This window comes from Cryptomeria japonica, chromosome 3, assembly GCF_030272615.1.
Source record: "Cryptomeria japonica chromosome 3, Sugi_1.0, whole genome shotgun sequence".
In the NCBI taxonomy this organism is placed as follows: Eukaryota; Viridiplantae; Streptophyta; class Pinopsida; order Cupressales; family Cupressaceae; genus Cryptomeria; species Cryptomeria japonica.
Window position 1 is genome coordinate 396,665,100 of NC_081407.1, and position 16,183 is coordinate 396,681,282.

The 16,183-nt window shown below is 35.4% G+C and overlaps 1 protein-coding gene across 5 annotated transcripts in view; it reads left to right on the forward strand.

Moving 5' to 3' along the window:
• The window catches only part of LOC131047927 (isopentenyl phosphate kinase), a 307,620-nt gene that overhangs the window by 224,305 nt on the left and 67,132 nt on the right, over positions 1-16,183 (forward strand). For 4 of the 5 annotated variants that reach the window (XM_059218360.1, XM_059218358.1, XM_059218361.1 and 1 more), the window contains exons 7-10: positions 7,486-7,521; positions 7,707-7,784; positions 8,029-8,095; positions 8,346-8,408. In XM_059218360.1, the coding sequence (XP_059074343.1) occupies positions 7,486-7,521; positions 7,707-7,784; positions 8,029-8,095; positions 8,346-8,408 (244 nt within the window). The remainder of the gene's footprint in view (positions 1-7,485; positions 7,522-7,706; positions 7,785-8,028; positions 8,096-8,345; positions 8,409-16,183) is intronic. The other variant, XM_059218359.1, reaches the window with a different exon arrangement.

Sequence of the window (16,183 nt, forward strand, 5' to 3'; positions counted from 1 at the left end):
TAAAAAAGGTCTTGGGTCTGCACATTTCCCCTTGTACCGAGCTACCCCCAATTGATAATGAAGGGAAGTTGATTTTGGAGCCTGAGCTCATCCTTGACAAGCGAGAAAGAGAATTAAGGAGGACCATAACGGAGTATTTAGTCAAATGGAAGAACCTCCCTAGGGAAGATGCCACATGGGAGGGAGATGAGACCATTAATCATCTCAATCCCAGATTGCTCGAGGACAAGCAATTTTGAGCGGGGAGGGCTGTCATGACCCCACATTTTTGTAATTATTTATACCTTCCATTATTTATAAGAAATGATTCCTTGTTTATATTAATATAATAATCATGCTCTAATTATTAACTCTTAAATTAACCTTACCATAAAATATTGTTAAATATATATTTATTGATACATAACATTTATTATAAAATGTGCTACAAAATAAACTATAAATACACAATATAAAACTTAATGCATTATAACTATTATTATTGTCACCATGCGATATTATTAAAAAGAACCCATATTAATATATAAAAACGAAATGCTTATAAAATATCAACACCTAAAAAAAAGTAATGCTAAACCTTAACTATTATCGGGTATGTTGCACCCCGCAAATCACATTGCATACGGTGCGAAGGGTTTAAGGTGGATGCGGTGCGTCGATTTAAGGCGCCAAAAGGAGTTGCGGGTGGAACCAGGGAGCGGTGACTCCAATAGTCGCCAACTCACACCCTCCCTCAGCAGTCGCGACCCATGGTTGGGTCCACGCGAACCCTCCTGTGGGTATTTAAGCATGATGCGCAGCGGGCGACAGAAAAAGAGAGGAGGACACGGAGGAGATAGCAAACAGTGTGAATACGAAGGGGTTAGCGGGAGACAACGGCAAAGACCAGGTAAGAATTCCGATCCGTTGATATTCATTCTGCAGTAGAATTTAAATAAATAAAAGGAAACTTATGCATAGAAAGGTAGGTAATTAGATGCTAAATGAATGTATGAATATATATAGATATTAAATCAAACATTTTTACATATATAAATGTAGTTAGATTACAATTATACATAAGTTAAGGATAATACAATGGAAATTACTATGGTTACATAATATATATATATATATAAACCATAAGGGTATTCAAGTATATGAATGAACCTCTATATACAATCAACTAGTAAATAAACTACAACTTCTATTTAAGGAATAAACAACATTGTGCAATTAAGGACTAGTAGGTATGATATAAGTTACTACCAAGATTATGAATAAAGCAATTGCATATCCAAACCCAGTGAGGTAGATGAGGAATTAGGCAACAGGGATAGCAGGAACTAGGCCTCTGCCAGGTAGGCCACCCACTGCAGTTGACAAAAGGGCTTCTGACAGTTGGGCCAAGGGGGAGTGTACCGCCCTTGGGCCTGATAAGCGCTACGGGCATCCTATGGTAGCTAATCCTCTCAATCTCCTTAGGAACTAAATATGAGAATTGACTTATTGATAATAAGTGACTTTAAGTGAATTTGGCTAATTACACTATAAATAAATTATTCATACTCAAAATAAATTGTTGAAATCCACTGTTTACATGTTTCTTTAGATTGCGGAGTTGGGGACATTACATTCTCTAACTGCTATTATAAAATTAGTTGGCAAGTAGAAGTTCCCACTAATACCTCATGCTCATTTATTCTCTCATGAATGTCTACCATGCTACATTTCTTGTCACCACCATCTAGCTTGGATTCATGCTCATGTGATGTAAAAAGATTGCTGTCCCATCTTCTAATCCATACCTTCACCTCCAAGTCTGATATGTTTTCCATTACTAGCAAATTCCAAGGTGTAGTATGCACAACAAATCAAACATTATCAAAATGCAAGATCTTCTTAGTAAGCAACCTCTTAGTCTCTTTGTTCAACTTTTTAAAACAAAATGCTTCATATGATCTTAACAATTGTCCTCCCATTGAAGATGATGCATGAGTAGCCGAAATGAAATCAAATATGTCCCATTCCACACAAATGGATATATCACTCATGGCTGGTCCATCAAGGGTGTATCTAATATCATCATTGTTTTGAGCCTTCAAAGGGCTCTCTAAAAGAGAAAAGTCATAAACTTCATGGACCAAACTAAATTTCCTAAATCATACCTCCTTTCTTCTACACACAACTCAACATGCTCTCCTTGTGGACTTACCTCTAGAAGCTTTTCCCTTGTATGCTCAACATCCACATATTCTTCCCTTGGAAGAATTAAAGATCTAATGTATGCTTCACTTTGTCTTCTTGCATCATCCAGCTTACTACAACTTTCCTTGACCTCTTGCAAGTGCTGTCTTGCATGGGCAGCAAGAATCTTGGCCTTCTTAGGTCTTAGTGACCACCCATCACACAACCGTTTAATTCTTTTAACATCTTCCATAGTATAGTGAACAAAATCAGGACCTTTGTGGTTTGAATCCACAATATATATCTCATGTGTAATACTCTCAACTTGAGTACCAACATAGAAAGACTCAACAACATCGTTACCTCCATGTGAAATGGATGCTACCTCATGATTAGAACTGCTGTTGCAAAAACTAGAATAGGTGTAATACCTTGGTGTCCTACTTCCAACACCCATAATGGACTAACCCATGATTGTAATCTCTTCTACTTTGTGATCAACTTGATGGCTCAATGGTGTGTGATGTGTCTCCTCTTGATCTAACGTTATTTCTTCTTTATGACTCCCACACGATGACTGATTTTTGCATTCATCGGGTTCACCTATAGGCTACAAATTCCAAACAAGTGATTCCTTTTTGTTCTAGCAGATTTAAATCTTTACTTTTTCCAATGCTTTCTTTGCTGTACTTTCCTTTTTTGTTGTTGATATGGAGTTTTAAATATCAAGTCATCTTCATCCTCATCCAGTACACCCGAAAATTGTGTAAAGGAAAGGATTTCTTGTATCTTTTTAGGAAGAGAGCGATACTTATGGTAGCTGCTCATAATTGCATCATGTGTTGCCATGGCATGAAGCCTCTTACTTGTACTTGTAGCTGGAGAAGAAACCTTAGAGTGCCCACTTTTCCTTGAAAATGAATCATCTAAACGCCGCAATTCACGATTGATCTGTTCTGTTTGTTCAAGGTCTTTCATTATTTTCTCCAGACTAGGTGCCTTTTCCTTCTTTGGTGGAGTAGGAAGGAAGGTGGGTAACAATCTTCCATCCTTAATTCTAGCCATGGAACTAACTTGCTGTCCAACTGAAAACCAATCCAAACTGTAGTGTATGCAAACAATTTCACCCAACAGGCTGGCAGGATTCAGGCTCCGATACCACTGTAAGAACCCATGCTACATCTGCTTTTTATTTTTTCAGTTTTGGATGTTTGACATTTTGTCAAACATTTTATATGCATTGCCTGATTTCTAATTTCTAGGTTCTTATTTTGTTGTTTGATGTTTGATTTCAATGCCAAATGATTAAAAAGCATGTAGAATGCAAGCACTACGATGCATATGCCATAAACCATAAACAACACATTTGATAGCCAAATCTAACTTTATTTGCCTTAAATCAGTTCCAAAGACAAATTATATCAGGTTTGATACAAAGTTTCAGACCGATAAAACTACATGAAATGTGTCTACAACCAAAAACGATTTCAGATTTGGGGTTTTGAACATACCCGATTGTTTGATGCTTCCATTTGTCTCATAAGGGAGTCTTGTATGACACAATTCTCTGAAGATATTGGCCGCAAATACCCTTACATATGTCTCATAATTTTCCGAGCACAATCTGAAGCTTATGGCAGCCTCAAAACAGTCCCCAAACTTACTCCAAAGTTGGTAGTGAGGGTTGGAAATGGGCGTTGAAACCCTAGGTGCCAAACGTGTGAAGTCAATGCCAAAATAACCACCCAGCTCTAAGAGCAGTAGTTTGATATGAAAACTGCAGAGGTTTGAAACAAATCTGCCAATACGAAAATGATGCCAATCACCAATGCCTTCCAAAAACCAGTTAATCCCTCCTCCAAACTCTAGCAAAATGATTATCGATGAAGGATGGGCTTTAATAACTTCCAAATCTGGCTGAATATGCCTTCAACCTGCAAATAACTTCGAACCGTAGTTGACTGGAATACAAATTGATTCCAAGATTTGCAAATAAGCTCAATGAAAAACCCTGAAGTGGATTTCCCTCTCAAGTGGACTTGTGTTTTCGTCCAATTCACGAATTTCCAAAGTTTTTTGTCCTCAAAATATTATCCAAGAGATAGCTCTCCAAAACAAGTGAAAACAAATAAACTCTAGAACGCCTTCACAATTCCCTTTTTCCTTCTTTTATAATAGTCTTTTCCCCATTTGGAGAGAAATACTTTATTTTATTTTACTGTCCTTCCAAAAAGCAACTTTATGCTATAAATTAAATTTGACATTATGATAAAGTCAATTTATTAATTTAGACTCCCTTGTTGCTCCAAAAATGACCTTTTCATTAATATAACGATAATTTGACACACAAGGTCCCTGTTTTATGTGCCCAAGATTTAAAACTTTTCGCCCCAGTTCCAACGAGTTATAATACTAAGGTGCTCATTAAACTATTTTAATTAAAATAGCAACCTTGGTAAATTAAATTAAATTATTGCCAATAGTACACCCAACTTGCGAAATTGGCTGAAAAGCATCGAAATTGAAATCTGACAGCACAATAGTGATCTCAATGATGAAAAATGGTAAAAGAGCCTGACTGGGTGACTTACTAAAAATAGTCCGTCTCTCTAAGAATCTTGGAGCCCAAACCGGAAGATGAAAATAACATCTAAAGCATCATTTAACTCCTCTAAACCGTCCAATCTCATTGGAAATACCAAAACACCCCTTGGATCAGGCTGACACAAACCTAAAATGTCAACAACTGCATTGCTAGAGAATCAGAAAATGGGGACACTACAGTTCAGATGCATATCCTTCCTCTTCGACGATTTATGAAGAACTAGTTGTGGTCTGTGGTGGATCTAGCTGGGTTGAATGCAGGGTCAGCCAGGATTACTTATAGTTTACTTTCTGCAGTGGAATATTGTGGATTGGATTGTTTAGGGTCGATGCTTGTTTGTGGTTTACAGAAGGATAGAATAAATACCATTGACATTGATTCAACAAACATCATCAGCTACACTCTTGATGGACATCATATGGGAATTAGAGTAGTGTAGTGTCAGCACGGTGGAGTTACTCTTTGTGTTGGTACTTATACACAAGAACTTTTCCAGGGGCTGTTGATGATTAATGATGATGGAAGAAATATTCCATAGGAAGTCAGGGACTCTAAAAGCAATATTGTTGCTGCTGCTACCCCTTATTTTACAATACATAGAAGCCCATTTCAGTAATTGCAGGTGGGTTGGAGGGAGATTATAAATAGGAATTGGTCTCTTATCGACTTCGTAACCTTTGGAAAGACACTTTTAGCCAACAGTACAAACAAAAATTTAATTTTGGTCAAGATTTTTTTAGTCCTGCAGTGACAGTTGTGAAAAATAATTGAATGATTTATTTACCAATATACAACATATATAAAGAGGTTTATAAGACGGTGTTCTAAAAAGAACGAATCGTTAAACTGAAGCTTCAACACGAAGCTAAAAAGCTAAGTATGCATTCTAATAAAAGAAGCAATAGTTACCTTAAACAAACTAAAAAGGACAACTACGTCGACAACTAAGATGACCATTATAGAATAGATATAATAGTATTTTAATAAATTTTTCTTTGCAGATGTTGCAACTTAAAAATTCAGACTTGCACAACGGTAGATTTGAGCACTTTCAGTCCAATCAGCTTAATGGCAGAGCCATTTTTGCACCTCAAATGAGGATGATGACTAATTTGGTTAATCAGTTTGAGCGTTGGTTGGATGTTTGGGCACCCAATTATTATTACTGCTTGATGTCAAATTGTACTCATCTTTGGAACAACAGATTGGTATTCAGTATCAGTTGTTTTGGAGGAATGTAGGGTATTGGAAATGAGGTAGTTTATGATGAATTTATCGAGCTTCCTCCTGTCGTGCCTAGAATTGGGATCTTGGAAGGGCAATTCTTGGAGGAGTTGACCAAATTCTCGGAGGGTATGTCAAAAACTATCTTGTAATCACAGTTTATTAAAAGTGTTGTTGAGTTTAAGGAAGAAATCTGCATTTCCAGATCTGTCTTGAATTCTGGAAAAAATTAGCATGTTAGTTTCTGAGTTGCATGACCTCTGTTACCGTATAAATGCTGCAATCTATTACTGTATTTGCTTTTCTATTATGATTGGATAAATCAGCATCAAACACAACAAAACAATTCATTTAATCAAAACAGGGAAAAAAAACCAGACCAAACTAGATTGCATACTACATAATATAGTATAACAAGTATGCAACATAATCCTATCTAAATATAGGAGGAAGGGAAAATAAATACTTGGATAGAATTCTAGGCACATTAACCTTCTTTTCGGCTTGAAAACTTCTAGCGAGATACTTGTAGATAAGGTCAAAATGGATAGTAGAATCCCTAGTAGGGGACTCGTAAGACATGGTGTACACTATACATTGCTAGGGGATCTTCCGTCATGAGTCTTAAAGGTCTCTTCTTGCAACTTGTCTTCCTTTGGTGAAGTTGGCATCCCCTAGGAAAATTTGTGCCCACTGCAAGTGTAGAGTAGAGCAGATCCTATCTTTTTCCATTTGAAAATAATTAGGAAGCCTATTTATATGAGTTGAACCCCTCAGAAAATCAATTTCTAATCAGATGATGTTTCCATTTGAAAATAATTAGGAAGCCTATTTATATGAGTTGAACCCCTCAGAAAATCAATATCTAATCAGATGATGTCACCGACCATGGTCTGTGATATTAGCTAAAACAAATAAAACTGAACACCACAAACCATGGACGGTGATGTCAGCATGGTAATATTCATTTTGAAAATGGGTTTGTGGAAGGTCTAAATGGTTTAGTAGGGATGTTTGTATATCATTGGTCCATTCTGAGGACATTAAAGGGTTTGTAGAAGGCACGAAGTGGACTTTACATGGACACATTATGTGTAAGGCAATGACCTACAACATATTTCTCAACAAGACATCTCATGATGTACCATCCCAATCCCAAAAATGGGAGGTTAATGCACTGACAAGTTTCAACAGAACAAATATTAGTAAAGCCATTTTATGGTGTATAAACAATGTTTTTAATTATACCCATTTTCAACACCTTATCATGTCTCTTGGGAATTGAACTTGGGCCTCTGCCATGAAATTATGAGACTTTTTTAATTTGATCTCAGTCCATTCTACAGGGACTCTGGTTAATTTTATTATTGGTATAGTTCATTTATTTTTATTGGTTTTGATGAAAAGTTTTAACTCATTGCTAAACTTTGCAAGTGGAAATTAGTTAATTAGTAATATAGGTATTAATATGATTTCTTGAATTTCGTTAGGTATTACATGGTGATGCAGTATTTGACAGCTTTCAGGTTAGCATCCGTTTAAATGTCAAGTTAATGTGCTATACATTGAGTAAGATTAGTATTTTGAGAAGAAACTCAATGTCTTATGACTCAATGCGCCAATATTATCTGTGTAAATACTAAATAGTCACAACTAACAAGTAGATAGTTGATCCCTTTTTATGAATGAAAGTACTGATGTAGTTGTTCAGGGTTGCACAATTTTAAGTGGGGATATCATCATACGTCATCTTGCACAAGAATTGAAGCCACAGTATGTTGTCTTCCTTGTATCCTTTTATTCTATGAATAAGTGGGAAGCATGAGAATCCTTGTACTTTTATATTTCATGTTCGAAATCCCAAAATACAAACTAATTCAGTTTTTCGTTAGTACACATTCTTGTCACATTGTTATTGTTCCATGAAGTGAAGACCTTTTTAACTGAAAAGTGCATCTGCTTTGTTGTTTCTAAATTGAGTCTTATCTTTCCAAGGCATTCAGCAAGCATTGGTATTTTCCTATATATTTAAGACTGATGTTCCTGGAGTGTTTGACCGACCCCCAACAGAAGCCAATTCTGTGCTGCTAAAAGAAATTGGTGAGAATTCAAGTGGTTTCTTTTAAATTTGTCTCTTTATTTAGTTTGGTTCAACATGTTTAGAACTTGATTTTTATCTTCTGTTCACTTTTTGAAAGAGGTTTGATCCTGCTTCACTCTCTCAACTAAAAATACAGAAATGACAATCAGAAAAAGGTTCAGTTAATCGTGTAACCATTTGTTCACTTGCACATGAGTGCTAGAACAACTACATATAGTAGATAATTCAGATGTCATTTCTCTGGTACAGTTGTAAAAGAAGATGGCAGCTGGTCAGTTGTGAAACCACTGTTGCCTCATATGAACAATGCAGGTATACTTTTCCACCTATTGCATTACATGTCTTGAATTAAACTGTATCTATTTAATTTATTTCTGATTCGAGTCCTTTTTCCAGATATAATAACAAAAATTCAGTAAATTTCATCACAAGTGAGAAAGTTTAATATATTGTTGCGTTCCAGAATAAGCACTCAAAATATCACGCAGTACACAACTACTTGTACTAAGCCTCCAGTAGGGATTTCTAATTTTGGACAATTCCTATAAAGATGACATTTTTATTTTTTATTAACAAATTACAGAAAATATTATTAGTTTCAACATGATTGGAAGGACATTTGTGTTGGTAAAAACCAAAGAATGCGATTGAGAGAAAATGTTGTGCTTGCTCAGAATGAGCATCACATTATATTATTGAACGTATGCTAAAATATAGAAAGTAGTTATAATCTAAAAATAGATGGTAGTTATAAGTATAACAAACTAACTACAACTTCTTATTTCAGACAAGTATACACATACACTTTATTATACTGTTAAACTAATATTCTAATTGCCCTCTTAATGACTAAATTGGAAGGATTTGGACGTTTAGTCATTAAATTACAATATGGTTCTTGAGATATGTAGAAATAGGAAGAAATATCTGTACAAGCAAGTTTCATGACAGCAGGCATATGATAAAGAGATGCAAAATGAACATAATGGACATACTCTGTTCCAAAGATAGAAAATGGTTTGTTTTTCGTTTGAGGTAATGCATCTAATTTGGTGAATTCATCGTTGAGCTTACCTCCATAGTACTACAGGGGTCTCTGACACATAACAGGTGAATGTTATGGAGACATTGGGACAACTTTGCATGGTCTATGTCTTGACTGGATTGAAGACGCTTCAATTCCACATTGCTGACACATAGGTGGAGCATAACAATCTAAAGCATGATACATTGGAACACCCCATGAACTGGAAGGAACATTTGTCAATGGTGCATTGGTGCCACAATATTAGTTTTTGTCTTGATCACCTTGGATTTATTATTGGACCATAGTATCCTTGGTGTAGCATGTTAATTAGGATCAGCAAGTTTCTACAAGCCTTTGTACACACCACCTAGCCTAGTGCTTCAAGCAATTATTTTATCTTGGTTTACATCACAGACAAGACTTTTTTCCCACAAAAGTGCACTAATGTTAGGATTTTTGTAATCTATCAAAAAAAAGACAAAATTTTTGTTCAAACATGGAACATGTCTAACAATTTGTACTAAAGGTTTGTTGGTGTCATTGAGAGTGATTCTAGCATCATCTATCTCTTGAATTGTATGGGACTTAGCATCCCCAAGTGAAACAAAATCCATGTTATTGTCATTACTAGTAAACCTAACATACTAGTCCTTTTGACATGTGAAATGTTTGGTTGTACTTAAATCAAAGAAGCAACAATTGCTTTCAATTATCTTAAAAGGCCATCAATGCATACTCCTTATGGTCTTTCCTTATTAGTATCTACCATATAAGTTTCATTCTAATGCTTGTGGGATAGATCATACTATCTTTTCCTACAATCATTTTTCATATACCTAAATTTCGGGCAATAGACATACAATACCTTTTTCTATAGTTATGAAATGGGAGAACTAAGGTGTGTACCTTGAAATTGTGCAGCAAGTGCACTTTCTAGACTCTCAAAAAAGACTTCACTCATTTTTTCTTGTCAACGTTCCTTAGACAATTATGAATTGACTTTACCACTTCTTAGAACATTATTTTTACTTTCAAGGCTAGGGTTGTCGTCGTGAAAGTAAAACTTTCTCATCCACAAAACATGGAGGGTTGAAGGTCAACTCCATGAGTGGGTTCTCTCTCCTACATTTTGAGCTCAACTTAAGCTTGGTAGGGTATCCCTAGGGGTATACCTTAACAAGTGTATAGATCAAATAAAATGAACAACTAAATACAACTATAGTCTAAACCTTGGTCATTGTGTTTGCCGAATTTTTGGCTTTAGGTTCGAAATTCGGCGAACTTGTAAAAAACAATGAAGTTCGCAAAAATTCGTCTTAAATTTGTAATATGATGGGCATAAGTTTTCTTCATTAGTGGATGATTAGTTCCCAATTGCCGCCGAGAGGTTTGAGGGCCACTGATGGGTTGCAGACCGACATGATGCTTTGCCACGGGCAGGGTTTGGAGACGTGTCGGCAAAAATTGCAGCTCGAATATAAACATTATTATAAATGTTAATATTAAAAAGACAATCACTTATACTAATGCTATCAACAGGGCCTTTTCATAAATTCATAATAATATTTTAATATTAACCTTATTTAAAATTCAGGGTCGTGAATTTATATTAACATTATTATGATCACTATCGACACTTCTAAGTGATTGAGATTAAAAGTTGTCAAATTTAATATTTAATATATTAAAAATTAAATATTTTAGAATATTATTTTTAATTATTAATATATAAAATTCGACAAATTTAATATTGTTTATTTTCATATTTTTTAATATATTATTTAGAATTTCTAAAAAATCAAATTTATATGAAACGAATTTAATGATGAATTTTTTTTCAAATTTTTTTCTTGTGTCGAATTTCATCCGAATTTTAATGTTGGCGAATTCGAACTCGAACTTGAGCGCAATGACTTAGGTTTGAACCCAAATTTCTTACTTGACCCCAAATCTATCACTAGGTCAAGTAAAATTAGCTACAATAAATCCTTATATAGCTGATGTGATTGTGCAAGCATGACCCACATGAAATTAGTTCTTTAAGGCTCTCCTAAGATTGATTCCCGAGTTATAATACAAGATCATGGATGCACGATAGATGATTCTATTCCTAAAATAGTGATTTGGATGGTGTGAGATTGGCCAAGTGGATCAAAGACCAATGCTATTCAATGCGCGATAGAGTTATAGTTCATCAAGAGGAATACAAACTCAAATCAAAAGGAATATGCATTGTGCAATTTGCATACACCAAAGATTATGAAATTTACAATAGAGTATGCTTAGTAATCTAGAATATAGCTGCATATATCCATAAATAATGTGAGAAGGATCATTACAAATCTTGCAATGTTTTCAGAGTGTTATATTCATCTAACTCAACATTACATTTGAGCTAGCAAATGTGGCGATGGAAACCCCCTAGCTTTTATGAAGAGACCCTTCTGAAGGTATGCACAATGCCATGGAGACCTTTTTTTTACAAAATCTCTTATAACATTTATCTCTTTTGATTCCACAAACTTGTAATCCACCTAATGAACTAAATTGACTTTTCATGGCTGCCCTACATCACATTGGCATGTGTTTGGAGATCACACCAAAGAACTAACCACTTCCAAAATGGTCAAAAATTTACTTTTTTAACAATTACAAGGTGTCAACACTAATTGCAGCACTATAGCAATTCAAAATCAATGGCCCAGATTCAATTCCTCCAAAACGTAGGCCTAAGATACAAAGAAGATAAAACGAATTAAATGCAAGTAGTTGAGATATGGCCTACAATAATGGTGACTAGGTAGGGTGGGTGGAGAAGAATCATGCCATTTTCATTTGTGCATGTAGCATTTGAATAAATATTAAGAAACTGTTCGCTTAATATTATTATGCTCCCTCAAGCCTTTACAACCTTAGAAATATTTGCACTTCATTTTATTAGGCCTTTGGACGAGTCAAACATCAATAATCTCATACCTTCGATAGATGCAAGGACACCCACTATATACTAAGTTGTCCAATTGGGTTTGGTTATGAGTAAGGGTACGTGTGTACAGTATGCCAATTTTTTTTTATTTTTTTTTGGGGAGGGGGGGGGGGGTGCAAGTGTTTTTACATCCATATAAAAAAAATCATAAATATGACCATTAAAAATTAAATATATTAATTATATATTAAAACTTAAAATATACATTACAAATAAAAAATAAATATATTAATATTAATAGTATTGCATATGCTAGTTTAACTTTTAAAACTATTTTATAATATTAATTATTAAATTATTTTAAATTGTAAATTTTTATAACTATAACTGATTTCATATACAATTTAATATTCTAGTAATAAATAATAAATTGGACCATAGTTGAAAAAACCAAACTCAATGATAATGCAATAACCCCCCAAAAATGTAAAACTTGCGACTTGGAAAAACTCGGGTATCAAACCTATTTAAATACATGATTTTTAAAAAATATTCTTAAAAAACACATATTACTAAATTTGTAGAGCATATTACTGAGTTACGATTGCACTTCAACCTAGAAATGAGTTGCAATGCCACTTCTCCTAGCCATGTCATATGCAGAAGTTGTCTCATCTAAAGAATTTATTGGCAAGTTGTGCGATAATAACATCTAAGTTAGCATACTCAAGAGTTATGTCCCAATTCCTCATCACCTCATTGTTATCAAGTTTTATATCGAATAAGAGATCCCAACAGCTAATGGGGAGTGAGTCCCTGATGAGGTTGAGAGGCAGTGCCCCTCATGGGGGTTTGGGGGCAATGTCCTCAGTGGGGTCAAGGGCCAGCACTCCTTGTGAAGGTTTGGGATGGGAGTACAAAGTACTCTAAAACTCCTATATATACCAATATAGTATCATTTCCTTTGTGTATCGGACTCTTCGTAACACGTCGTACTTGGAGGGGAACACGTCCCTCTTTGAAAGTTAAATGAAATACAATGCAATCTTCTATGCATCGGAGCATTAGGATTGAGGAATTAGGGGTGACAAGGAAGTCATGTTGGAGGGCATGTGGGATGGAGGAAGGCCGACAAAGGGAATCTTGAAAAAGAAAATACTTTTGGGATATTGGAATTGGGGAGTAGGGATGGGGCATGACTTGGTAATGAGTCAAGGAATGGCTGAAAGTTCAACTAAGATAGTATACATAGAGAAATCAATGAAGTATTGGACTTTTGGGGTTGGTGGAAATGGGTACTAGATAAGGGGAAGGAAGAAAGTCTAATCCCAATAGACTTATAATATTTTTGGATGCTAGGGATTGGAGTTCAGGGAATGGATATTAATGGGAAGTGGTACCAAGGGATGGATGGACGAGGAAGTCCAAAAGTCCGAAAAGGGGCAGAGGACTTCAAATTTTGACAAGACTTTTGGGCTTTAGGGCTCAAGAATGCCAAGGGAATGGTATTGGAGGATGGGAAACTTCGATACTCCAAAAAATGATTCTTAGACAATGTTTGACAAGGACTTAAGAAGGTTGCCAGGATCAGTAGGGAGGGTATATAGGTATGGACAACCTCAAAAGTCTAAAACTCTAACAGCACATGAAATATATCGAAGAAAACATTGAAGAGAGCTCAGACAAAGACTTTTCATGGATTTTTTGCATCTTTCAACACTTAGGGGATCCATTGGGGATGTCTTAGATTTGGAGTTTATGGTTGTCATTGATGTGAGACCTGATTATCCGGATGAATTTTGTTCCGGATATGCTTTTGGTTGTTGTAGAATTATGTTTCATGTTGCATTTAATGTTTTTGGTGTTGGTTGTGTCATCCTGTATTTAGGGTGGTCTGGAATGCTTTTGGTGCCCTCCAGATATGCTTTTAGTTGCAAAATTATGTTTTATGTTGTAGTTAATGTTTTTGGTGTTGGTTGTGTCATCCAGTATTTAGGGTGGTTTGGAATGCTTTTGGTGCCCACTGGATATGTTGCTAATTGTATTGCAGTTTAGTTGATCATATTCATTTGGTCCAGATATGTATTGGAAGATGTGTTGAGATGTTAATTTGAGTCTCACCGTGGCGTGTGGAGATCCGCATGAAGTATTTTGCATCGGAAGAGGTTATGTGGCCGACTGGTTATTGTTTCTACATGTTACATTTTGTAATGCGTTTGGAGTATGTGTTAGCGTGTGCGGATTGTTGGATCAATCGTGGAAGGATGTATTGTGATGTGTTTTGGTTCCCTCTTTCTCCTGGAGTGGATCGATTTAAGTATTTTGAGTCTAGGTGGCTTATTTTGTGCAATATTTGTTATTCTATCTTGGTCGACCCTTAATTAGAATTTCAATGTTGTATCTCATATTTAAGATGTGTGGATGGATGAATTGTTTGTGGATGAGAAGTGAATTGTGTGAAGTGTATGTGAATGATTTGCAAGCAGATTTGAGTTTGTGGTGATCAAAAAGTCAGTTTGAGAAGAGCTTCGAGGTTTATATATTTTGCAAGACAATGTGTTGTGACAGTGAAGATTATTAGAGATGTTTGCCATGATGTTGGTCGCATGATCTAGTTGTTCAAGGACAATTTCATGATCAGGAGAATCCTTCTCAATTTCAATTCAGCTATTTCATTCATTGCTGATTGACAATGAGTCCTGCGGCAAAATTTTGTATCTTGTCTTGAAGTGACTTTCAGCTAAGCATGACCTCTTTGTATCCTGCTTAAGGTTGTGCACCTTAGTTTTGCAAGTCCTTTAGGTGTTGGTGCTCCTTGGCAGTAAGCCTAAAACATTGTAAACATTTTATTCATATTGTGAGTTAGATTCTCACCGTATTTTTTCCCTGTTTGGGTTTTCCATGTAAATCCGGTGTTCATGTGTACTAATGATCAATGTGTTAATGCTAAGCAAGTTAATGTTGTTTATTAATAATTCATTTTGAAGTTCCAGACTGTTTTACCCCCCCTCTCTGTCCTGTCAGGTGTTCAACAATTGGTATCAAAGCAAGGTTCCTCTTTGGAAAGCTTAACCGCTTGAGGTAGATCTAGAGATGGCATAGGAACTTCAAGTTAAAGCATCGATGTTTGATGGAACAAACATTAATTATTGGAAGGAAAGAATGGAGTCTTACTTGCAAGCATTGTAGAATGGAATCTAGGAGATTATTCAAACAAGTTATCAACGCCCTCTGAATGGACCATCAACTTCGGATGAAATTAAGGCTCAGGAGACAAATGCAAAAGCTAGAACAATACTTATCAGCTATCTTAGTGATGAAGTATTTGGCAAGGTTAAAGAAATGAAAGAAGCTAAGGGAATCTAGAAGAAGTTGTGTTATGCATATGAAGGTGATCCGAAGATTTAGCAAGCAAGACTTTTGAACTTGAAGCAAAAATTTGAATGTTTCAAAATGGCTGATGATGAAAGTGTTGAGAGCTACATACATGGAGTAAATTATGCTATGAAGGCTATTCGAGTTGTTGGTGGAATGTTAGAAAAGTGATGTCATCAGAAAGATCTTGTTTACATTAACCAAACCCTACAAACCGAAGAAGTGTGCTATTAAAGAATGTTATGACTTGAACTACACAATTGATCAGCTTATTGGAACATTGTCTACCTGTGAAATTGGAGAGATGGAAGATATAAAATCCTATCGATGAGAAGTTGCATTTAACATTTCAAGGATATCAGGGGATGAACCACAAACAAGTGAGAACCTGGATGAGGTTGAAGCAAACTTTGTAAGAATACTGAAGAGAGGAACTAGAAAGTACAAAGGTAAGTTGTCCTTGAAATGCTTTAATTGTGGAAGAATTGGTCATTATGCTTCTAAATATATATACAAACAAGACTAGAAAAAATATGATGATGATGAAAAGAAAAGTAGATATAGAAGACATGATTTTAAGAAAAGAACAGATGATAGAGATAAAGGGAAAAAGAGATTTTGCTCTATGGAGTTACATTCATCTGAAGAAGCAGATGTTGAAGACTCGAATGAAGAATCTTTTTCCTGGCTATTTAAGAGAAGAATCAAGATAGATCCGATAGACCAGAAGAGAAGATTGTACTGCATGATAAAGTTGAA